The following is a 25,221-nucleotide window of genomic DNA, read 5'->3' as shown; positions in this document are numbered from 1 at the left end:
TGGATATTTTTATGGGAGATACTTAGTTGGACATAACCATACTATAATTATGCTGCACATAAGTATATATTTTATGGTGATTTCAATTTATACTCATTATTCTCAAATACTTTTAATGTCATGACTCACATCAAAATTTGACTTTCGCGTTAACTTATAGGTACATGTATGAGATGTATGTTGAAAGGGACTCAAGAAAGTACTGTTTCTTACATCCATTAAATATTCAATTTTAAAAACAAGGATCAAACGCTACCGAGACGTACATACAAAATAAGTTGATTCATGACAAAAAATAATGTTACATATGGTTGTTTTACTATGCGTAAGTATATATGAAATTTATACAAAATAAGTTTATACACATTATTAATTATTATGGATGTTTATTCAGTTCACATTGACAAGTAATAATTATATGTCCCAAGCAAAACAATGTAACTATGTTATGCTCGTTACACTATGATCTTGATTCCACGATACAAAACGTTTTAAGCGCGTAAGTGGTATTATTTGTAATACTTAAATTTTATCTTTAAATTTGAATAATTTTTATTTATATTTAGTTTTTACCAACATGTAGAGTTATGGAGGGATATAATTTAATATCTCGTAAAGTAAGTGGTAAAAATCCAAGATTAATTTTTCCAAAGTTATGTATTATTTATGATTTTTGACATTATTTTCGCTAGTTTATTATTTGTGCTTTGTGTGTATTTATAGTTATATGAAAATTATTTGTAGACGCCGAAACAATCCCACAAATATTCGTGTGGATACTACGTTATGAAACATAAGTTTGATAGTGTCTTCGGAGGCATTAGTAATTCATGTGTTAAGGTATTAACTTTATACATATGCATGTAATTTATTTATAATTGTTAAGTTAATGTTGTTATTAGCTAGTAAAAGGTTTATGTTAAAAGGCTTATGTTGAGATTGGATCTTTAATGTTGTTTTTTGGTTATCCTAATTTAAATTTTATTCAAATTATAGGTGTTTAACAAATCAACACCATTCCCACAAGATATAGATGATATCCGGTCACGTTGAGTCGGATGCTTCCTGTCTTTTTATGAATCTCAACAACACTAATTTTTCTTGATTGTTGTAAATATTTTGTATAGGTTTTATGTTACACATGTATTTGGTTTTGTCATTATAGTTTTGTTTTCAAATATGTATATAGTTCTCTTGGTGTACTATTTTAGATATGTGTACATTTGATTTTTTATAAATAATGTAATTTGGTATTATGTGTATATTTGGTTATATTCTGTTTTAAAATAAGATGTTCTGATTCTATGACAAAATTTGTATATAGTTTGTATTAAAAAAATACATATCAAATTAAAATTTAAAATAAATTATAATTGAAAAAAATATGGTTTATCCCTCGGTTATTATTTCAAATCGACGTAAATTGTTTTTTCCACGGATAATAACAAAAACTGAGAGGTATGTGACACACACTTTCTAGTTTTGAAAAAACAAAAATATTACTGCTAGGGGTCGAACCAATGACCAATACAATTTTCTGTTCGGTGGATCTACAATTAAGAGAAAAATGGCAAGTTTTCACGACGCTCTCTATTACCTTGCATATGAAATCTAGATAAAAGATATTTTTCATAGTAGTGAAATAAAGAAAAAGAAGAAGGGATACACCCCTTATTAGAAATTTCGACAAAGAGATGAGCACATCAATGAGGAGAGGGGACCAACAGAGATATATAAGTGTCAAAAAGAAAACTTCGAAGAAATTACACAAAAAAGAAATAATTGTAAGAGTTAATATTTTGAGCATAAAAGAGCATAACTAGAAGAAAGTGATAAGTCCTGGTTCACTATTTATAAAGAGACTTTTGAATCAAGAAATTTAAAAGACGGAAAATACATTAAACTAATGACCTCGATGACGTCAAAATAATGATGTCACTCTTTATCGAAGTTATATACAAGAAGGTTCTAGCACCATGAAAATTAAGATGGACTTGCTTTAGAAGAACATATAATCATAGAAACTAGAAGGAGCATGATCGTTAGATAAGTTAGATAGTATCTGGATAAGATCTTCTGACATGTATCCTTACTAATAGATGTCCAAAGTAGAAGGTTCTAAGTCTCCGAAACCTTAGAACTCCACTTTCATGGCCTAGCGAAGGTGTCACATCAAACTAAACACTACTCTAATCTTAAATATCTTTTCATTTTCGACCATCAATTCATCAGTCAAATTAAATCTGAGCATTGAGACACAAAAATACATACCATGGATCACCATCGAATCTTAGTTCACCATCTCATTTGTAAACTTCATCCGAGTTTTCAAGAAAAATACTCCTCTTTAATAACTCATTAAACATTATATTTCATCAATTCATCAGTCATATTAAAAACATTTATTAAATAGATCAATACTACAGAATTTTATAAAATTTCAAACCATAATTTCAAACCATTTAATACTCTATCTAATAACTTCATCCGAAAGCAAGCTCAACCATTTATCTTACATTTCACATAATCACCACCTTCAACATGAATATTTGTATGTACAATATCCCATATATAGTACAAAGGGTTCATATACATCCCAAATGCAAATTCAACAATTTATCTTACAGTTCATATTGTCATCTTAAACATGAATGTATCATATAATGAGTTAATTATTTATAAATAAGTCCAAAACTATAGAGGAAACTAACCCAGTGATGTTACCTGTTGCAGCAGAATATACTATCTGAAAACTATATTTTGCTAATAACAATATCCAACGATTCTTTCTACTATTAAGAGGATACCCAACAACAGTACCTGGTTTCACACCATTCCCCTCATTCTTTATCATCTTCACAATGATTGGATCAAAAGCACTTGAAAGAATGGTTCTATAAAAGTCAAATTCATCTTGTTCTGCAATCTCATTCACATCAAGCCACATCAGAACCAAATTAACTGCATCATTGATCATTTTCTTGTCTTCTGAACAAAGCTTCAAGCTAATCTCCTCATCTTCTATGGCATTTCTCATCTTGATTGCATAACTCTCCAATGCCCTTCTTGCTTCTACCTTTTTCCTATACCTCTTGTCTTCATCTTTGTACTTCTCAGCATCTCTGATCATCCTCTCAATTTCATCCTTTGAAAGCCTTCCTTTGTCACTTATTATTTTAACCCTTTTATTAACTCCAAGTGATTTTTCTGTGCTAGAGACATGTAAGATGCCATCATCATCAATTTGAAAGCTGATCTTGATTTGAGGAACACCTACCGGAGCCGGAGGAATTTCCAACACAAACTTGCCTAGCAAGTTATTATCCTCGGTTCTTAGCCTCTCACCCTCATAAACATGGATTAAAATATTGACTTGGTTGTGAAGATGTGTGGTGAACACATGTTGCATGTTTGTAGGGATTATAGTATTCCTAGGAATTATAATCTCCATGATTCCACCATGAGTCTGCAATCCAAGGGACAAAGGAATCACCTCCCTCAATAGCAAATCTTCAACCTTTTCACTACACTCACCACTCAATATAGAAGCATGAACAGCAGCACCATGTGCAACAGCCTCCTCTGCATTGATGCTTTTGCATAATTGCTTCCCTTCGAAGAAATCTCTCAACAGTTCTTGAACTTTTATGATCCTTGTAGAGCCACCAACAAGGACAACATCATGAATGCTACTCTTGTCCATTCCACTGTCTATTAAACATTTTTCAACAATCTCCATGCATTTTTTGAAGTGATTCTTGTTGAGTTCATCGAACTTCGCGCGACTAAACGATGAGTAGAAATCTATACCTTGATTTAAACTATCTATCTCAATGGTGGTCCCGGGAGTGGACGAAAGTACCCTCTTTGCTTTCTCGCAAGCGTTCTTCAACCTCTTAACCGATCTTCGGTCTCCACTAATGTCAATCTTATGCTTCCTCAAGAACTCCTTCACAAAATGATTCACTACTGTGTTATCAAAGTCTTGTCCCCCGAGGTGAGTGTCTCCCGCGATGGCCTTAACTTGAATATCACCGTTTTCAAATGTGAGGATGGACACATCCAATGTGCCACCACCTAAGTCAAAAATGAATACATTTCTTCTTCCATGATTAAATGGTTTCATGTGAAGCCCATATGCAATTGCTGCTGCAGTAGGTTCATTGATTATTCGCATAACGTTGAGGCCTGCAATAACACCTGCATCTCTAGTAGACTGGCGTTGTGAGTTATTGAAGTAAGCTGGAACAGTTATAACAACATCCTTTACTTTAGACCTAAGGTAAGTTTCTGCAATCTCTCGCATTTTTGCCAATACCATTGATGAGATTTCTTCAGCAGCAAAATGTTTTTCCTCGTTGTTGTAATTGACAACAATCATAGGCTTGTCATTGAGATCGGCAATTACTTTAAATGGCCATAATTTCATATCACTCTGAACTATGTGGTCAGAAAATTTCCTACCAATTAGCCTCTTTGCATCTACAAAACAAACAAGAGTTTTGTATATTGTAAGAATAAAGATAAGAGAGAAAAGTGTAAAGAGAAAGAAGACATAAGAAAAGTAGGATGAAATGAAGAATGGTTCAAACTATATATATCAATGCATGTGTATATGATGGTAAGTAACCACAGGGACTCATCTTGCAGTGTTTGCTAATTTGAATTATCTAATTGAGTATCTCCGACTTGTGGTTGGAAATCTGGATTTGTTGGTCGATCAAAGAGCCCTTTCTGTTGAGGATTGGTACACTAGGTCTAGGGCCATCGTGATCTTTGGGCTCTATTTAGGATAAAAAAACTTCCAGTTGTCCTAAAGAGCAAAGGCGGAGAGGCTCAAAGAAGGGGATGCCAATTCATGTTTCTTTCATGCTTCGATTAAGAGTAGGAGTAGAAGAAATTCGTTCTTAGCCCTTAACGTGGGAGATAGTTGGATTGAAGGGTTATCCACTATTCGGCAAGAGGTTTTTAATTATTTCTCTAAGCGGTTTCAAGAATTGAATTAAGATCGGCTCAAACTTGAAGGGGATCCTTTCTGGTCCCTCAAAGTGGAGGATGATTTGGCCTTGACACCCCCTTCCTTCTTGAGGAGTTTGATGAGGTTGTTTCTTAATGTGACGAGAATAAGAGTCCACGTTCTGATGAGTATAACTTCTCTTTTTTCAAAAGGTTATGGAATTTGATGAGGGAAGATTAGGGTATCTTGTTTTCTGAGATTCATCAGTTTGCCTCTTTACCTCATAGTATTGCCTCCTACTTTAACTCCCTTATCCTTAAAATTAAGAATCTTTCTTCCTTGGGTGACTTTCAACCTATCTCTATTATGGGATCTTTTATAAGTTAAAGTTCTAGCAAAGAGACTATGGTCGGTGATGGATAAGTTGATCTCTCATAATCAGTCGGTTTTACTAAAAGGAAGAATGTTGGTTTATGGAGTAGTTGCAGTTAATGAAGTGATTGATTTAGTATGACTCACCAAAAAGGTTTGTATAATCTTTAAAGTTGACTTTGAGAAAGCTTATGACTAAGTTAGTTGGATCTTCCTGGATTATATGTTGATCAAATTTGACTTTAATGTTAAATGAAGATCCTAGATTCGAGCCTGTGTATTTTCAAGTAACTTAGATGTGATGGTTAACGACCCCTAACTCAAGAGACTAAGATCCAACACAGCTAAAGTAAGGAGATTCTCTGACTCCTTTCCTTTTCCTCTTAGTGGATGGAGGTCTTAGTGGGTTGATTATGAGAACTTCTGAGTTTAGTCTTTTTTTAGTTTGAAGGTTTCCCACTTCAAGTATGCAGATGTTTCCTTAATCTTGGTTGATCCTTCGATCAATATTTTATGGATTATGAGGGGTTTTGATCTAGCTTATGACCTTTGGGTTTATTTTCATAAGAGTGACTTCCTTTGTAGAGTTAGCTTAGGATTGTCTTCATTGCGAAATTGAGTCTTTCCCGTTTAGGTACCTAGGGTTGCGAGTAGGAGTCAACCCCTAGTGGGGAGCTATTTGGGAACCACTAGTTAACCAGGTGTGGAGGAGACTACAGTTTTGGAATCATATGTATGATAGCTTTAGAAGGGAGAGTTATTCGTCTTAATTATGTCCTCAATGTTCTTCCTGTTTTCTTCCTTTATTTTTTAAAAAGGTTAGTGAAAGTGTGGAAGAAATTAGTTAAGATTCATATGAGGTTTCTTTGGGAAGATTTAAAATATGATTCCAAGATTTCATAGGTGAGGTGTTATGATATGTGCAAACCTAATAAGAATGGGTGTTTAGGCGTTAGATATATATGTCATTTTAATCTATCCCTTCACCTCAAATGGAGATAGAGACTTTTATCGAGTACTTCTGGTCTTTGGTTTAATGTCATTTATGCTCGATATGAGGTATTTTATGTTTCTTCCTTGTGCAGGGACAAGTCGATGAGGCTTCACTCTATTTCATTTTGGTGGAAAGGAGTGGCCCTTCCCGACTCCAAAAAAGTTGATTCTCTAAATTGGTTTGAGACATGGTTTATTAAGAAGGTAGGTTGGGTCTTCAAACATACTTTTGGGAAGTCCCTTGGATAGGAACTATACTTAACAAGATTAGGTTTCACAGACTCTATACCATCTCCCAAATTCAAGATGGATTTGTGGGTGACATAGAGAGGTGGGAAGAGGGGAAGATTTATTAAGACTTTAAATTGAGGTGCCTATTCTTTGCCTATGACTAACCTTTGATCTCTAATTACTTTTCGGTTCTCCCAGAATTTCAGTTTAGTGAGGAAATTTATAGTTGGGTGTGGAGGTGCTGTAAATATAGGTTATTCCAATGGAGCCTGGGATTATTTTTGTGTTTTTATTATTTTTAGGAGCTAAGGTTAACTTATTAGGGAAGTTTTTATATGACTTGGAATGCATTGGTGTGAACCGTTTTGTCAATGTGTAATAGTAAACTATTTTTTTCTATGTCAACAAACGTGAAAGAAGGGATGAAAAGAGTTTTATTTTTACTTGGAACTGGTATCTTAGCAAATTAACATCGGAATCATCCTCCTTCTCTTAATTTCTTCATAACCCTATCATGCGTCTAAAACTTTAGCTGATCAAAAGTTTTGACATGTTCAAGAGGTGTTCATTAGTTTTAGTGCTTCTTGTAGTTATTTGATCTGTTAATGGTCGGTTTGGCGGTATGAGCTCAAGCTGAGTATTTTTTTTGGTGGTTCTTTGTAGAGTGGATGCTTTCTTTAGAGTTTTTTTCCTTTCCTGGAGCTCCCTAGCAGGTGATTTTGGTGGTTTTTATTTTTGTATTCTATTGTATTTTTGGACTTTTGTTTGTTTGTATTTATTTCCGTTTCCATGCACTTCTTATGCCAATTTGACTCTAACCTTTGTTGGATTTATCTCCTCTTTCTTATATATATATATATATATATATATATATATATATATATATATATATATATATATATATATATATATATATATATATATATATATATATATATATATATATATATTATATATATATATATATTCTATTTAAAATAAGAGTTTTTAATGAAGTTTGGTGTGTTTTCTACTGCTGAGTTGTATGAATTTATTGATAAAAATTTCAAAAACTTTTTTTAGGGCCATTGAAGATGAAAGGCATGGACATGGTTTTAATGAGATATTGGTATGGAGGGTGTTTGACATGAAGCAAGAGGGGGGATGGGGGAGAAAGGGGGAGAAGGATCCGGTTAATGGAATTGCTTAGTTAGAAGTTTGTTATGGATATTTGTTAGCTAGAAGTTTGTTATGGATAATGTGATATATGAATTGAGTAAGGGAATATAGGGAGTCATTCTTGATTCATTCTTCTAGAGTGAGGACAAATTTTTTTTATTTGAGAGGTATGACTTTCTGAGTTGGAAATTTGTTTGTGTTAGATTAGATTTTGACCTAACTCATTCATAAAAAAATCGATTTGTAAGGTGAAAAGTGTTCATCTATATAACTTTTATTTGACTCTATCTTTAACTAGTGTGGCACTTGGATTTTTCACAATAAACCCCCTCAAGCCTAACATTATTGAGCTTAATTTGTGGATATAAATGGTAGGTATGGAAAATTATCGATAAATAGGACTTGGTTTTTAACAATACACCCTCTCACATCCAACACTATTGGGTTTGGTGTGTGGATATACATGGTGAGTGACCCAATTGTCGATATATGAGATTTTATCATTTTAAAACACTCTCTTACGCCAACACTATTGGGCTTGGTGCGCATATAAATTAGGGGTGACCTGAATTGATATGCTCTTGATACCATGTTAGAATTAGAGTTTGACCTAACTCATCCCTACAAAACTGACTTGCAAGGTGAGAGATGTCCCTATATATAAACATTTATTAGGATCTATCTTTACTCAATGTGGGATTTGGGTTTTTCACCAAAATGGAAAGAGTGTGGAGAGCTTGGTCAAAGGGTGTATAGTTTGTTCTTTTCTCAATCAACATGGATAAATAAAACTTCTATTAAACAATTTTGTGTAGGTTTTCGACGAGGTTAATGATTTACCGCCAGCCAGAAATGGTTCTCATGCCATTGTGTAACATCAAGGTACAAACCAATGAGCGTGAGGCCCTATAGACACATGCACAACAAAAAAATGAGATTGAGTAAAAAAGTTACTCGCTTGTTAAAGCAATGAGCAATTCACAATTGTTTAAGTTTCTTTTCAAGTTCGACCATATGAGTAACAAAAATGGATGACTGATGAGCGATGTTAATTGAAAATAATTCGGATACCACCAGATACACATGAAGGAGGAGGGATCTGATCATGAGGTCCACAATGTATATTTGGAGATATTTTTCCTCTTTACATATGCTCTTGCCATTTTTCAAGCGGTAATGAATGATATTTTAAAGCGCTTGTTACGTAAATGTGTCTTAGAATTATTCATGGTATTCAAGTATACAACTTTGATTGGAAAACTCATTTAAGGCCCTTAGCACTGATGTTGCGTATTATGAAGAAAAAAAACTATTTAATTAAGAATGATTTAACATAATGTAAAAATAAAATTTTATTGTCTATCGTTTGATACATGTATAGAATGCTTTTAAGGTTCATTATAGTATATTCTCTTGAGGGAGTAATAAAGTTCTACAAATGATCCTCATGTGTGACATATGAATCTAAAAGATGATCATAAAAACATCTCAATACCCCATTGTTAAAGCATCATCTACATGCGCAAAGTGACTCTCATAAGAATGAAAATTGTGTAGATGGACATATGTAATGTGTAACATCCCGAATTTAATTAATTTACTTCATTGAAATTTTGTAGTTTTTATTTAATTATTCAAGTGATTTAAAATGTTTTTAATAATTTAATTAGTGATAATATGTATTATGTGGTGTTTGAGGATTATTAAAAACTTAATTAGTTTATTTAATTAAAACAGTAGAATATTAATTACATAAATAGAAATAAATAAGAAAAACTGTGATATTGAGGCAAAAGTAGAATTATTAGAAAATAAAGGGAAAAAGGAGAAAGTGGAGATTAATGGAGGGGGAAAGTGTGAAGAAGGAATTAATTATAAATTAGATCAAAATAAATAGTAAAGGGATAGGGGAGTCAATTTCACTGATACGTAAAATTTGCAAAAGTGGGAAAAAGAGGCAAAGTGAGAAGAGAAGAAAAAGGACTCGAGGGAGAAGAAAATCACCATAACTAGAGCTTGACCAATGTTGGAAATTCAGGTAGGAGGGGGGACTACTTGAGAATAGGTGTATAGCATGAAGGGTAGAGATGTATCCTCACCCTCCTCAAGGTTTTATTCATCATTGTTGTGTTTTATGAATCTTTGAATGTGATTATGTTTAATCAATGATAATTGCAATATTTGTTGTGTAAATTCGTGTTTTAAATATTATTGAAGTTGGTGTATATGAATTGAGTATGAATATGAATATCATCACTATCATTGTTGTGTGTTTGATCTATGAACATATTCTTGAATCCATGACTAATTGATGAAATTGGATGTTAATTGATGATTATGTGGCAATTTGATCTCTATATAATATGTGTTTATTGATTCCTATGCGATTTAGGGTGTTAAGGGTCGAAATCAGAGCTTCGAATGAGCTCCCATGGCAGAAATACGGAAACTGCATTCTATAATAAAGTGTAGGGCTTCACGAACATGATGGGCTACCTGTCATGCTTCTGGGATAACTGACGGTCGTCGACGGGCTGCCTGTCATACTTCTGGAATAATCGACGGTTGTCAGCAGGGTGACGGGTAGACCGTCATGGTCTCCAGACGAGAATTCTGCTTCTGGTGGTCATAGGAATGATAAGTTATGAAGGAATTGGATGACAGGTTAGGTGAAAGTCGTCACCCAGATGATGATGACGACCTGGTCGTCATGGCTGGCATAAAGCATTTTCGAGCAAGCGGTCCAGTTTTTGATGAGTTTTTCTTGTGTGCTCAATGTTTGACTTCCATTTTTGGGTAATTGGTCTATGTAACTAATTAAGGTGAATTATTATTATGGTGACATAATAATTATATTAATTTGCATAATTATACATGGTGAATTGTGATTATGTTTATGAGTTGTTGCGTTTGTGAATACAATTATGCGTTGTGAATGTAATTGTATGTGTGATGTTGACGTGTGTATTAGAGTAGGTCGGTCCATCCGTTCAGGTTTTGTAACATTATTTATTCCCTAGTATATAACAAGTGTATGAACACTGTCGATGAAATGTTTCTTCTAATCGTTGTTTATTGGTGTGTAGAGAAATGGTTGTAAGAAATGATCGTGCAATCGCTGACGCGTTGGAGGCTATGACTCATGTTACGAATCAAGCGAATCAGGCGATGCATAATCAAAATTGGATGGCAGACGAGTTCAAAGGGCTGGGAAAGTTTCAGAGGAACAATCTGCCAAATTTTAGGAGGAGGTACGAATCGGAAGGTGATCAGGTTTGGTTGTGAGAGATTGAGAAAATCTTCAGAGTGATGGTTTGTTCAGAAGCACAGAAGATCTTGGTTTGGTACTCATATGTTGGCTGAGGAGGTAGAGTATTGGTGTGACAATGATCGCCAAAGGCTTGAAGTTGCAGGTACTTAGATCACATGGGAAAATTTCAAGACTGGGTTCCTTAGGAAGTATTTTTCTATTGTTGTTCGCATCATGAAGGAGATCGAGTTCCTTGAGTTGAAGCAAGGAAACATGATTTTTGATGATTATGTTGTGAAGTTTGAGGAATTACCTAGGTTCTCCCTACATTACAATGGGGTAGGAGCTAAAGGTTCCAAGTGTATCAAGTTTGAAAGTGGCTTGCATCCAGAGATCAAGCAATCCATAAGGTATCATGAGATTCGTCAGTTCTCATTGTTGGTTAAAAAGTGTAAAATCTACGACGAAGATAGTCGTACTAGATCTTCTCACTATAAAAGTGTTAGTGAGAAAAGGATTGGGAATCAAAATCGTGTAAAACCTTATGGGGCTCCTGCTGATAAGTGGAAGTGGAAGGCTCTAGGTGGGAAAGAGACAAGTGAGGGAGATGCTCCTGCTCTGTCAAATGTTTTACCTATGGAGGAATAGGTTATCATGCTATTGAATTCAAGAGTTATGGTCATAAATGTTTCAAGTGTGAGAAGTCAGGATACCTTTTCTAATTGTAAGAGTAATGTGCTAACTTGCTTCAACTAGGGAGAACCAGGTCACATTAGTACTCATTTCCAGAAACCAAAGAAGGCTCAGTCTAAAGGGAAAGTTTTTTCTTTGAGTGGAGTTGAGACTAGTAGATCTGATAATTTGATTCGATATACATGCTTTATTAATGGTGTTTCTCTGATTTCTATGATTGACACGAGTGTGACACATTTGTTCATATCTCTTGATTGTGATAGAAAGTAGAATATTACAATATCTTCTATGGTTGGGAGTATGGTTATTGATACCCCAACTACTGATTCGGTGACTACTTTGTAGGTTTGTTTGAATTGTTCTTTGACTATCTATAGTAAGGACTTTGGTATTAACTTAGTATGCTTACCATTAAACAACATGATGTTATCCTAAGAATGAACTGGTTGGAGTTTAACCGTGTTCATATCAACTATTTTGACAAGTTTGTGATGTTTTCAGAGTTCGAACTAGGTGAAGATCAGATGTTTATGTCTTCTAAGCAATTGGAAAAGTCTTTGAAGGATGACGCTTGTGTGTTTCTGATGTTCACTTCTTTTAAGGCTGAAAGAAAAGTTGTGGTTGGTGATATACCAGTTGTGTGTGATTTTCCCGGAGTGCTCCCAAATGATGTTAGTGATTTGCCACCAGAACGTGAGGTTGAGTTCGCTGTAGACTAGGTACCTGGTACCAGTCATATGTCGATGGGACCTTATATAATGTCTACTTCAGAGCTGAGTGAATTGAAGAAACATTTAGAGGACTTGCTTGAGAAGAATTTCATCGACATAGTGTTTCATCATGGGGAATGCCAGTGATTATGGTTAAGAAGAATGATAGTAGCATGAGGTTGTGTGTTGATTATCGACAACTGAATAAGGTTGCAATTAAGAATAATTATCCTTTTCTGAGAATTTATGATATGATGGATGAGTTAGTTGGTGCTTGTGTGTTCCATAAGATTGATTTGCAATCGGGTTATCATTAGATTCGTGTGAAGCCAAAAAATATTTCAAACATTGCATTTAGAACTCGATATGGTCATAATGAGTATTCAGTAATGTTGTTCGGTGTGTCTAATGCACCAGGTATATTCGTGGACTATACGAATAAGATCTTCCATCCTTACTTGGATTAGGTTATGGTTGTGTTCATTGACAATATCTTAGTGTATTCCAAGATAGATGAAGATCATGAAAAACATCTGAGTTGTGCTATAAAATTTACAAGAGAAGAAATTGTATGCAAAGTTGTCCAAGTGTGAATTATGGTTGCGTGAAGTGATTTTTCTTGTTCACATGATTTCCAATAGTGGTATAGTGGTCGATTCGTCTAAGGTAGACACATTTTTGCAGTGGGAGACTCCTAAGTCTATTACTGATATTAAAAGTTTTATGGGTTTGACTGGTTATTACATAAGGTTTATATAATTCTTTTTGAAGTTAACTTTTCCTTTGACTCAATTGACTCGGAAAGGTCAAGCGTATGTGTGGGATGTACAATGCAAAGAGAGTTTTTAAGAACTCAAGAGGAAATTGACGTCAGCACTAGTTTTGATTTTTCCGAGTATGAGTGAGTATTTCGTGGTGTATTGTGATGCTTCGAAGATGGGTTTAGAAGGCGTGCTTATGCAGAATTGTCAGTTTGTAGCTTATGCTTCGAGACATCTGAAGGTTCATGAGAGGAATTATCCTACCCATGATTTAGAGTTGGTAGTTGTGGCGTTTGTGCTTAAAGTTTGGAGACATTATCTGTTTGAATCTAGATTTGAAGTGTTCAACGATCATAAGAGTTTGGAGTATTTTTTCGATCAGAAGGAGATAAATATGAGGCAGAGGAGATGGCTTGAATTTCTGAAGGATTGTGATTTTGGTTTGAGTTACCATCCTAGTAAGGCTAATGTGGTAGTAGATGCGCTAAGTAAGAAGTACTTGCATGTGTCAACATTAATGGTTTGAGAATTTGATTTGATCGAGCAGTTTCGAGATCTTAGTGTGGTGTGTGACATGACTCCTAACAATGTGAAATTGGGTATGCTAAAGCTGACTAGTGGCATTCTTGAGAAGATCAGAAAAGGTCATAAACTTGACTTGGGATTGATTAAACGATTGATGTTTATCAATCAAGGTAAAGAGGTAGATTTCAGAATTGATGAGAATGGTGTCATGAGATTCCGTGACAGAGTTTGTGTGCCAGATGTTCCAGAGCTTAAGAAGAGTGTCCTTGAGGAAGGCCATATGAGTGGTCTGAGTACTCACCCTGGTGCTACAAAGATGTATCAAGACCTGAAGAAAATGTTTTATTTGTTAGGTATGAAGAAGGATGTTACGAAGTTTGTTTATTATTATTTGACTTGTCAGAAGTCGAAGATCGAGCATCAGAAGCCTTGTGGATTGATGCAATTGTTAAGTATTCCAGAGCGAAAGTGGGATAACATTTCTATGGATTTTATGACGGTCTTGCCTAATACTTCTAAGGGAAGTGATACAATTTAGGTTGTGGTAGATAGGATGACTAAATCGGCTCATTTCATTCCGATAAAGATCAGTTATCCCTTGTAGAGACTGAATGACATTTATGTTGATATGATTATTAGTCTACATGGTATTCCTTCTAGTATTTTTATGCATAGAGATTCGAGGTTCGAGCAATGAGGTAATTAGGATAGTTACTTGTCATTGATTGAATTAAACTACAACAATAATTTCCATTATAGTATTGGAATGACACCGTTTTAGGCTTTGAATGGTAGAAGCTGTAGGACACCTTTGTGCTGGTATGAGCCTGGCGTAAGTGTTATGCTTGGGGCAGAGATTGTTCAACAGATGATGTAAAAGATCAAGATGATTAAGAAGAATATGAAATCTTTGTAGAGTCTCCAGAAGAGTTATCATGATAAGCGGGGGAAAGCACTTGAATTTTAAGAGGGAGATCATGTATTCTTGAGAATCACTCTAGTGACCAGTATTGGTCGTGCTTTGAATACTCTAAAGCTCACACTGCCTTTCATCGGTCCTTATTAGATTTTGAAGAGAGTAAGAGAAGTGTCCTACAGAGTTGCTTTACCACCATCTCTCTTGAATCTTCACAATGTGTTTCATGTATCTCAACTTTGGAAGTATGTCTCAGATCCGTCTCATGTGATTCAAATGGATAATGTGCAAGTGAGGGATAACTTGACTGTGGAGGCATCACCATTGTGAATTGATGATTAGGAAGTGAAACGCTTGAGAGGTAAAGAGATCGTCTTGGTGACGGTTGTGTGGGTTAGACCTGCTGGAGGGAGCGTGTCGTGGGAGCTAGAGAGTCAGATGAAAGAGTCTCATCTGAAGCTTTGTAACACCCTGAATTCAATTAATTTACTTAATTGAATTTTTTCTATTTTTATTTAATTATTCAAGTGATTTAAAATGATTTTGATAATTCAATTGGTGATAATATGCGTTATGTGGTGTTTGGGAATTAATTGAATTTTTATTAGTTTATTTAATTAAAATAGTATAATATGAGTTACATAAATAGAAATAAATAAGAGAAATAGGGATATTGGGGAAAAAGTTGAATTATTAGAAAACAAAGGGAAAGATGAGAAAATGGAGATTAGTGGAGGGATAAAAGTTTAAAGAAGGAAATTAATTATAATTTAGACCAAAATAAATAGTAAAGGGACAGGGGAGCCAATTTCACTGATACGTAAAATTTGCAAAAGTGGGAAAAAGAGACAAAGTGAGAAGAGAAGAAAAATGGCTTGATGGAGAAGAAAATCACCATAACTAGATCTTGAGGAATGCTGGAAATTCTAGGAGGGGGAACTACTTGAATATAGGTGTATTGTATGAAGGGTAAAGATGGATCCTCACCCTCCTCAAGGTTTTATTCACCATTGTTGTGTTTTATAAATCTTTGAATCTAATTATGTGTAATAAATGATAATTGCAATGTTTGGTGTGTATATTCGAGTTCTGAATATTACTGCAATTGGTGTATATGAATTGAGTATGAATATGGATGTCATCACTACCATTGTTGTGTGTTTAATCTATGAACATATTCTTGAATCCATGAGTAATTGATGAGTATGTGGCGATTTGATCCCTGTATAATATGTGTTTATTGATTCCTATGCGACTTGGGGTGTATGGAGTCGAAATCGGAGCTTCAAATGAGCTCCCATGGCCAAAATGCATAAACTGCATTCTACAACAGCATGAACGGCGTGACGAGCGTGACAGGCTTCCCGTCATGCTTTTGGGATAGCTGACGGTCGTCAGCATGGTGACGGGAAGACCTTCATGGTCTACATGCAAGAATTCTCCTTCCCACCGTCATAGAAGTGACAGATTATGAAGGAATTGGACGACGGGCTGCATGAAGGTCGTCACCCAGATGACGACCTGGTCGTCATGGCTACCAGAGAGCGTTTTCAAGCGAGCAGTCTAGTTTTTGGTGGTGTTTTCTTATATGGTCAACATTTGACTATTGTTTTTAGGTAATTGGTCTACATAACTAATTAAGGTGAATTATTATTATGGTGAAATCATAATTAGATTAATTTTCATAATTATACATGGTGAATTGTGATTATGTTTATGAGTTGTTGCATTTGTGAATACAATTATGTGTTATGAATGTAATTATATATGTTATGTTGAGGTGTGTAGTTCATAAGTTGGGACTTCTGTTGCATGTTGTTTGTGGTTAAAAGTCGAACCATAATTGTTATTGTTGCATTACTTGTATTCCATGAAGATCATTGCTCCCGAGATCACTGGAAATCTTCATGAAGATTGGGCATCAAATGGTCTTTTGGTGTCCTTCAATGTCAGTGTGGAATATTTCATCCTATAGAAAATTGAAGTGGCTATATGGTCTCTTTCCTCTCATGGATCGGGTATCATTCTTAGTCTTGCTGGTTTGTTATATCAAGTAAGAACTCATGTTGCTTTTGATTTCTTGGAGTATGTCTTTGAACAATTTGTGAAGCATGTTGAATCTTATGCTCTAGAGCTTCCTATTATTTTTTACTTCTTTGATTTTTGGTATTTTAGAAAATCAAAATAAGTACATAATGACTTCTGATGATGAGATTGATGATGTTCCTAGCGTTTTCAATTTTAGTTGCAAGATGTTTGTTGGGAAACTTGTTGATGACATTGTGCTTCATATTCCTATTGATGAAACTAATATGAGTATTGATAAAGATATGATAGATGTTGCTCCTATTTCACAACCTGTGAAAAATACATTTTCAAGGCTTTGATACATTAGGCAAGGGCCTTACAAAATATCATCACTCCATCATATACTAGGAAGATTGTGAATGAAGGGATTATCAAAATGCACACTCCTCACTTTGTTGGACCTTCCTATTCAAGTCTTGATATGACGATGGGTTCAACTCCGAAAATGAAGAAGAATATGATGTTGTTATTAAAGAGGTCTTTAGCAATGACTCTCCTAGTTCGTCATTGTGATTTAGTTTGTTCGACTTTTTGGTTTGTTTGTTATTTGTTTGGTTGATTAATTTGTTTGTTCATCTAAATTATACCCTCCTTTTATTCTCTCTCTCTCTCTCTCTCTCTCTCTCTCTCTCTCTCTCTCTCTAGCTCTCTCTCTCTCTCTCTCTCTCTCTCTCTCTCTCTCTCGCGATCTCTCTCTCCTCTATCTCTCTCTCTCTCTCTCTCTCTCTCTCTCTCTCTTCTCCTCTCTCTCTTCTCTCTCTCTCTCTCTCTCTCTCTCTCTCTCTCTCTCTCCTCTCTCTCTCTCTCTCTCTCTCTCTCTCTCTCTCTCTCTCTCTCTCTCTCTCTCTCTCTCTCTGATACAAACATAGGGAGAAGACACGTTTGTTTGTGATATTTTGTTTTGGTCAATTTATCTTGTGGTTAGCCTTATTTGTTGTGCTAGAAGTGCTCATATTTTTGTCTCATCGAAAAATAGTCAAATGGGGAGTTTTTTATTACATAAAGATTGACTTACTGTTATCGACAAAATGTTAAGAAAGGCGTCACATAAGCTCCTGAGGCATATTGTCTTCGTTATCCACTTATGCATTATTTTTTGAAATATTTCATTTTGGGGTCTTTTGAAAATGAATCATGTCTAAATCTAATGTTATTTTGCACAAGTATTTGCATGATTTTGTTAGAAATATTTATTCTGGAAAGATTTAATTTTTTTCTAGATCCTATATGATTTTTTTGGAAACATCTATTTAGTTCAAGGTTGGATATGTTATAAATTTATTTTTGAAAACCTAATGGATATTCTTGTCGAATTGACTCTATATAAATAGAGAAAATATTCGCTTATAAAAAGGGACTTGTCGTGGATGTTTTTCTAATTAAGAAACATAGTATGTCATTATTGTATTGAACTTTGTCCTATATTATTTCTACCCATTCATTAAGAGAAAATTATCGATTTTTTCTCATAATATTTATCATGTTATTACTATTGAAAACTTACAAACATTTTAAAGAGTGTTTAAATTGACGTGGGTGGAGCTTAGACTTAGGAGAACCTTAGTTGAAATTTACTGATAAAAAAAACACTATAAACTAGAGATTGGAGATCATATTAAGAAAATTCTAAAAAGTCCCCAAATAAATAAAGATCCAAGGTAAATGCTATTAAAGAAGTAGAAGATATGAGTGTGATGCTTCTAGGAGGAGAATGTCGGTTGTCTTAATGTAACAAAAACATACGGAGTCTTATTTTTGTAAGGTGTTCTCCTGGTCTAAGTTGCCCAAGTTCACATATAGGAAAAAGGTTGAACAATGTGACAATATTATTGTATTACACAAAGTTTAATTTAATTTTCTTCTCTTTTTAATTTATATAAAATTTTGTGTGTTTGATCAATATAATACTTGATTATAGTTTTTCCTACAGTTACTTATTCCTCAACAAATATATATATAATATATAATTTATAGATAAAAAACTTTAAATAGACTAAAGTATATATTTTATGAAAAAGAAATAGATCCTAGAGAGATGCAATACAAAGAGTTTCTTAGATGTCATGACAAAGTAAAATAATCTCTATATTACTTCCTTCTCAATGTTGAATGGATTGAAAAGAAAGAATGTGCATATGAATGTAAAAGGGTAAGGTTGAAATAACCAAGTTCAGAAGCATTTACCGAAGACAATGTTGGTTGGATTGCAAGTAACCATGTTGAAAGCTGGATCACCAATCATCCTTTGAGAATCAGTAAAAGCAACATAAGAAGGTGTTATTCTATTCCCTTGATCATTCACTATGATCTCTATCTCATCATGTCTCCACACAGCAACACAAGAATAGGTTGTTCCTAGGTCGATTCCTATTGCAACTTTCTTACCATTTCCTGCCATTTTTCTCTCTCAGGTCAACCCTAGTTTTGAGATGGAATACAAATGGTGAGAACAAACCGTTGTTTGTTTTCTTAAATAATATTTTGAATCAACTAGGTCATTGACTTGTTAAAACTATAATATCTTTATATTTTCTTTGTCATTCTGGATCAATTTTATGATTATATATTTTCTCCATCTCTTTCATAAATAGCAAGTGCAGATTCATAAACAACAAGTGCAGCATAGTTTAAGAACAAAAAACATTTCAACGAAGACTTTTTCAGTTTGAGTAGGAAACTGTGCATTTATTCCTAAAAATTTTAGTAGATTTTTTACAATTCATAGACACATCATATTCCCTAAATAAATACTCAAAATAATCAACATTTCAACTATAATATATAATATATATATATATATATATATATATATATATATATATATATATATATATATATATATATATATATATATATATATATATTCAAAAGGAACACGCCAAATTAATTGATATGTGATCCTACTTTTTCTAGGAGTTTACTGTTGGCACACCAAATCAATTTCTAATCAGAACTGGTTCTAACATTAGAATATATTTCACATTTCCTTTGCATTTTATTAGCCATGTATATTTTGATTCAAATACGCATGCTATTTAAGTGATCTTTTTTCTTCCTTTAAATATTTTTGTTGTGGCAAATTAATTCCCATAATATATAGGTCAATATCCGTTGTTGGCTACAGGTAAAGACTTTTGTTGTAGGCCCTAAATAAGTTTTCGGCCTTGTAAACTTTAAACAGATGCAAGAATGTGTCCTTGAGAACATTGGAATATATTGCAATGACATGGAAGCGAGACAGACATAAGGCTTGAAGTTATCCGGCTTGAAGTTATCCGCAAAGACACCAAGCTTTTTGTAGTTCGACACGGTAATGTTCCATTGGCCGTCCTTCACTGGGATTCATTGTCTTATAGACAATAAAATTGAAGTTTTGATAGTGAAATCTTGTAATCACATGTGTGTTGGATTTGATAGTTTCCTCATTCATCACTTCCCGCAGTTTTCATTGAACAATTGATCTGATTCTAACATTGAACTCCATTTTTTATATTTTATAGCGGACAATGTTCCCGAACTATAATAGATTCCTCTCACCAACGCGATTTGGGTAGGTTTTGAATGCTTTTAAAGACAAAGTTCATTGTACTACAAGATTTGTTGTCATGTGACCATTGTCAAACCTCGTCAAATGCTCTTGTCCATTTCTTCAATAGAATATTATCAACCCATTTCCTAACACAACCATATTACCAAACCCAATAGCAACCATCCATAAACGCCCAAACCCAAAACTAATATATGTCATACACACAATCACAAAATCAAGTGAATAACACATACTACCAACAACAACCAAAAGATTTTGATAAATATTTTCACCAACAAACACCATCCACCAACCCATCATACACATACACAAACACTCGATAAACACCTCAATATATATAGACACACACACACATGTCAAACCAATTGGTACAGCCTGTTTAAAATTTAAATAATAATAATGGGAGATTTTTGTTCAATTGGTGCTCCCTTGTAAAAATTAGGAGTACACACCAATTGGATTGACGCCTCCCCTTTAGATAATTTTTGTTTGGAATTGGGGTATTTGGGATTTTATATGGAATGTTGGTTAGTTTGGGAATTTAATTGGAAAATTAGGGTACATAGGTCAACAATTCTGGTTTGGTGGTTTGGAAGGATATGTGATTTCACTCTTCTTTTAGTGGTGGTTGATCGCGACTTTATGAGTCGAATTGGGGTACAAACTGCAAGTGCACAGTTCTATCGCGTAGTTTTAAAAGATATCGATTCCACAGGGACTTATGAATCGATATACCGTTTTCTAAGGTTACTTCGTAAAGCTAAGGCGGATGATACTTTGATTGTTTGGGGAAAAGTTAAAACTAAAATGAGATATAGGTTAAATATCAATTAAGCGGATATCGGTATGTAGTTCGTCGTAATTAGGGAATCGAATCTTCGTTGGTTTCTTGGTTTTAAAATAGATCTTCTCAGTAGACACTATTGATTAAAAGCCTTTTCTCAAACTCTCGCTCTGTTGAATAGACCATGACTTTAAATTAACGTAGCTGTCACTTATTAGTTAAGTCCAAAATCACTTTTTGAAAACAATAGAATCTATAGAAACTCTTTTTAAGAAAATACTAATCGTTTAAACACCCTCGTCTCAAACTCTCGCTCTATTGACTTAGATTATATAATTAAATTCAAAAATGCTTAACTCTCGTTCTCACATTTAACTTTTAAAAATACTTTTTGAAAAAGGTTAGAATTTAATTAACTCTAAAAATTGCTTTCGCCCTGATCTAGAATTAATGTCCAATTTACACTGTCCAGTTAAAAACTCAAACTTTCGTTCTATTGATTTTAACTTCTTTAGTCTTTTACTTTCGTACAAAAACCTTGGTATTAAACCTGTAAATTGAGACCATAAAAAGAGTGATTTTATTTTTAAACGTAATTAAGCCAACTTAGTTTTGATTCCTTCATTCCGCTTACTTTACATACCGATACCTAAATAAATTAGCCGGACATGCTAAACAGATCTAAACAATCATCATGCTTAAGTAAATCCATCTCAGGCAAACAATATAAATAAACAATAATGCAGGGCATATATAAAAAAAACAATAATTAAAGAACCTGAATAATTAATGGCAATCTTGAACACTCCACCAAAGACCGGTTGGATTTGTTCTTGAATTCTTCAATCGGACAGGAAAATAAAAGTGAAGGAATAAAAATCTAGAGTCTAACGTAAGGTTAGATCCAGTAAAAGATACACAATAGTTTCCGGTGTAGAAACTATTGTGTGAAAAATTAATTAAGTGCTAAAAGATTTGCTGGAAAAGGAAATAAAAATTGCAAATAAAGTAAAAACTTTAAAAAGGTAATGATGTAAAGTACGCTTGCACGGCCGGAAGAGAAAAAGGGACGAAGAAGAGAGAGATTTAGGGTTGGAAGGAAGTGACTATTTATACTAGTCTACTTGTAACGGTTTCCACAACTTTCACGTTCCAAGAGTCAAGCGTAACAATAGGCTTCAACGTGCCTCTGTTGCGCTTCTAAAGCCAAAAATATAGGAGAATGGTGTGACGTCCGTCACACCATGTGTTACGCTCGTAACACAAGGCAGCAGGGCGTGACGCTCATCACAGATTGCGTGGCGCTCGTCACAGGTCCAGCGCTCCTGGCTTGTGATTGTGGGCTGGGCTTTTGTGGATTTTGCTTTTCATTGTCTTTTTGCACCCCCTTTTCTTCCTTTTTCACTTATGCTTCAAATAAATTACCTGAGACAAATAAAAGGAAAAATACCGAGTAATATCGAATAAAATGAAATAAATCGAAACAAATAATAATACAATTTAATTAAATCGAGTCCAAAAATGTGATATTATTTCATGTTATCAAACTCCCTCATACTTAGACCTTTGCTTGTCCTCAAGCAAGATACAGTATAGAAATCGTTTTAAAAATTTGGCCGGGTGAAATTTCAAAGTACACATCAATTCGTACTAGGTTGCAAGTAAACCACGTTTAAAAGTAACTTGAGTTTAATCTTGACAATAACAACTACCGTTACAACCTCAGATAACCTTACCTTATGCAAACCAGTTCGGGTCATGCTATTATAACTAGCCTAGTTCCTTTACTCTTTTTTCACCCGTTTTCATTCTAGCGAAATCACATTAAGCCCTTTATCGTTTCGCGCACATAGTGGAGTGACCGGTTAGTGATTCTGATCCCCTTTTTAGCTTGAAGCTCTGGTACATAAGTCGGATAACTTCGTTATTTAGTCCATTGCAAATTGCGGGGGATCGGACCGTAGTCCGCCCTACCAAGTTCAGCACCAGATACCTGCTGAACCAACTCATAATGGATCTTTCGTATTATGCTTTCGTATGATCTGCAACCTTTAGATTAAATGATCTGGTAAGGATCATCTAACTTAGTTAGTGCATTTCCTGATATATATATTTTTTATTTATTTATTTTGGGAATCATTCACTTATATTCATCGGCCCTCCACGTAGTTTGCTATTAAGATGGTGCTGACTTCTTTTATAAACTACTCGGGGTTACTATAAAGTTAAAAGTCCAGGGGCTTGTATAACAGGTACCTTTCTGATCTAACATGTTGAGGTTTGTTTAGAGCGTTGGGGCGGAAATAATTTTTTGTCTTAATTTTTCTCAAGTTTGATGAAATAGGCAACCTTTATACTTACTGAGTGTGTTGAATTTTCGTTATGGCTCATGAAAATTTGAGGGAATAGATAATAGAAAATTTTCACACTAGGGACTTAACTTAAAATAAATCTATATTATAATAATTTTTTTTTTAAGAAAGGGAAATAACAATGAAAAGGGGAAGATAACATACTTGGAATGGGAAGATTGAAAGAACAAAGTTGTTCCCCCCCCCCCCCTCCCCCCCACACTTAAATGAAACATTGTCCCCAATGTTTCAAAGAAAACAAAAGAAATACAAAAAAAGAAAAGGAAACTAAAGTCAATGCTGCCTTCCGCCTCTTGTTCTTGGACCTGGTGATCGTTGACGTACTTCTAAGTTGTCAAACCTGTTGAACAACTCAGTGAACCGCTGGTCGGTTATTGCATTCCTCGCTTCCTGTTGTTGTTGCATCTGGCGCATCATCTGCATCACTTCGAGATTCTGCGCTTGCATACCATCGATAGCATCCATGATGTCGTCGTTGGTTGCTGGCCTTCTTCGTCGACGACGTCGTGAGGATGGACCAGTTGCATCATCGGAAGGGTTGAGCGGGACTGATTGTTGGGCAGGAGCCTGATCACCTTGCTCCATTTCTGCAAACTCGTCTGAAGGCGGGTTTGCTTGCGTAGGTTCGGTAGCTTCGGGAGCATTCAGATCATAGATGTGGCGGTTGGGATTGGTGACATCTGTTAGGGCAACGTTGGGTAAAACAACACTTGGGACTTCCTGGTTGTTCACCATAAGGTAATAACCTCCGCCTACCCTGTTTTTGATTAGGCGGCTGGACCGACAGTAGCTTATATCCATCAATAGGGGTGGGAGAGATTGTAAATTCTGAAGTCGATCCCCAAGATTTAAGCCAAGTGCTATGGTGGTGATTAATCCACCGATTACAAAAGGTTGACGGCCTCTAGCACATAGGGTGCAGATATGATGAAATAGGAAGGAGGCAGCGTTTACCTGTGTATCTGCTGCAAAGACGCAGTGGAGGAAAAATAATTCCTTGGCGTTGAGTTTGCTGTTGTTCGGTCGACCAAAAATAGTGTTTTGCAGGATGCGGATGAAGTACCGGATGGTTGGGTTATGTATATGCGAAGCAAGTAATACATCCCAGTTGTTGGTTTCCACACCGGAAATTTTTCTAAAGAGGTCGAAGGCGTTTATATGCCACTGGGAGTTCGGGGGTATCCTAGGGTGGACTTGACCTTCTACAGGAAATTGTAGCATGGTGCTCAATTGGTTTTGGGATAGGGAGTACTCGGTGTTGAACATGCAGAAGGTTGCGGTACCGGTTAAGTACTCGTCTTCAGCGGTAGGAGTGTTGTACGAATAAGAACTTAAAAATTCTAAGGTGAGAGCGGGGTAGGTGGGTTGATTATGAGTGCAAAGAAAGGTTAAATCAGCAAGGCGGAGCATCCATTCTATACCTTGAAGTAATCCTAATTCTTGTAAACAATGTAAATCAGGATACCTGGTGGATTGGACACCTCGCTGTTGGAAACGCTCAAACTGCTCCCTTTGATAATTTTCATCTTCGGATCGGAAGATGATATTTCCGAAATCTTGGTTTCCCGCCATACCGATAAGTGGTTTGAAAGAGGTAATAAGGGAAGAAGGGAAATGAAATTGATTTTATAGGATGGTTTGTGGTGTATGAAGAAAAGTATGGTGGGTATTTATAGGAAAAGATTTGGAAGTTGGAAAGGGAGTGGTTGAAAAGTAAATAAATGTGGGTAAATGTGAATAAATGGGGAAGGTAAAAAGTGGGTGGTGTAACGGTCGTCTCTCCAACGGTTAGTAACGTTCACATAGCCTGTAGGTGTCACGCTCGTGACAGGGGTGTTACAGGCGTCACAGGCACTTGGTG

The 25,221-nt window shown here is 35.0% G+C and overlaps 1 protein-coding gene across 2 annotated transcripts; it reads right to left on the bottom strand.

Annotated features, from left to right (window-relative positions):
• Positions 1 to 2,493: 2,493 nt before the first annotated feature.
• LOC127126768 (heat shock 70 kDa protein 18) lies at positions 2,494 to 19,099 on the bottom strand. Of its 2 annotated transcripts, XM_051055772.1 has the most exons (3): positions 18,839 to 19,099; positions 3,518 to 4,482; positions 2,494 to 3,133 (listed from the first exon to the last, which is right to left on the bottom strand). In XM_051055772.1, the coding sequence occupies exons 1-3, from the start codon at positions 19,050 to 19,052 to the stop codon at positions 2,669 to 2,671; spliced, it is 1,644 nt and encodes a 547-aa protein (XP_050911729.1). In that variant the 5' UTR covers positions 19,053 to 19,099; the 3' UTR covers positions 2,494 to 2,668. The 2 variants fall into 2 exon arrangements, with proteins under 2 accessions (XP_050911729.1, XP_050911719.1); XM_051055762.1 differs by having other exon boundaries at positions 2,494 to 4,482.
• Positions 19,100 to 25,221: the final 6,122 nt, after the last annotated feature.

The sequence above is a fragment of the Lathyrus oleraceus genome, chromosome 1 (assembly GCF_024323335.1).
Source record: "Lathyrus oleraceus cultivar Zhongwan6 chromosome 1, CAAS_Psat_ZW6_1.0, whole genome shotgun sequence".
NCBI lineage: Eukaryota > Viridiplantae > Streptophyta > Magnoliopsida > Fabales > Fabaceae > Lathyrus > Lathyrus oleraceus.
The sequence above is the reverse complement of the archived record's forward strand: the minus strand, read 5'-3'. Positions and strand labels throughout refer to the sequence as shown.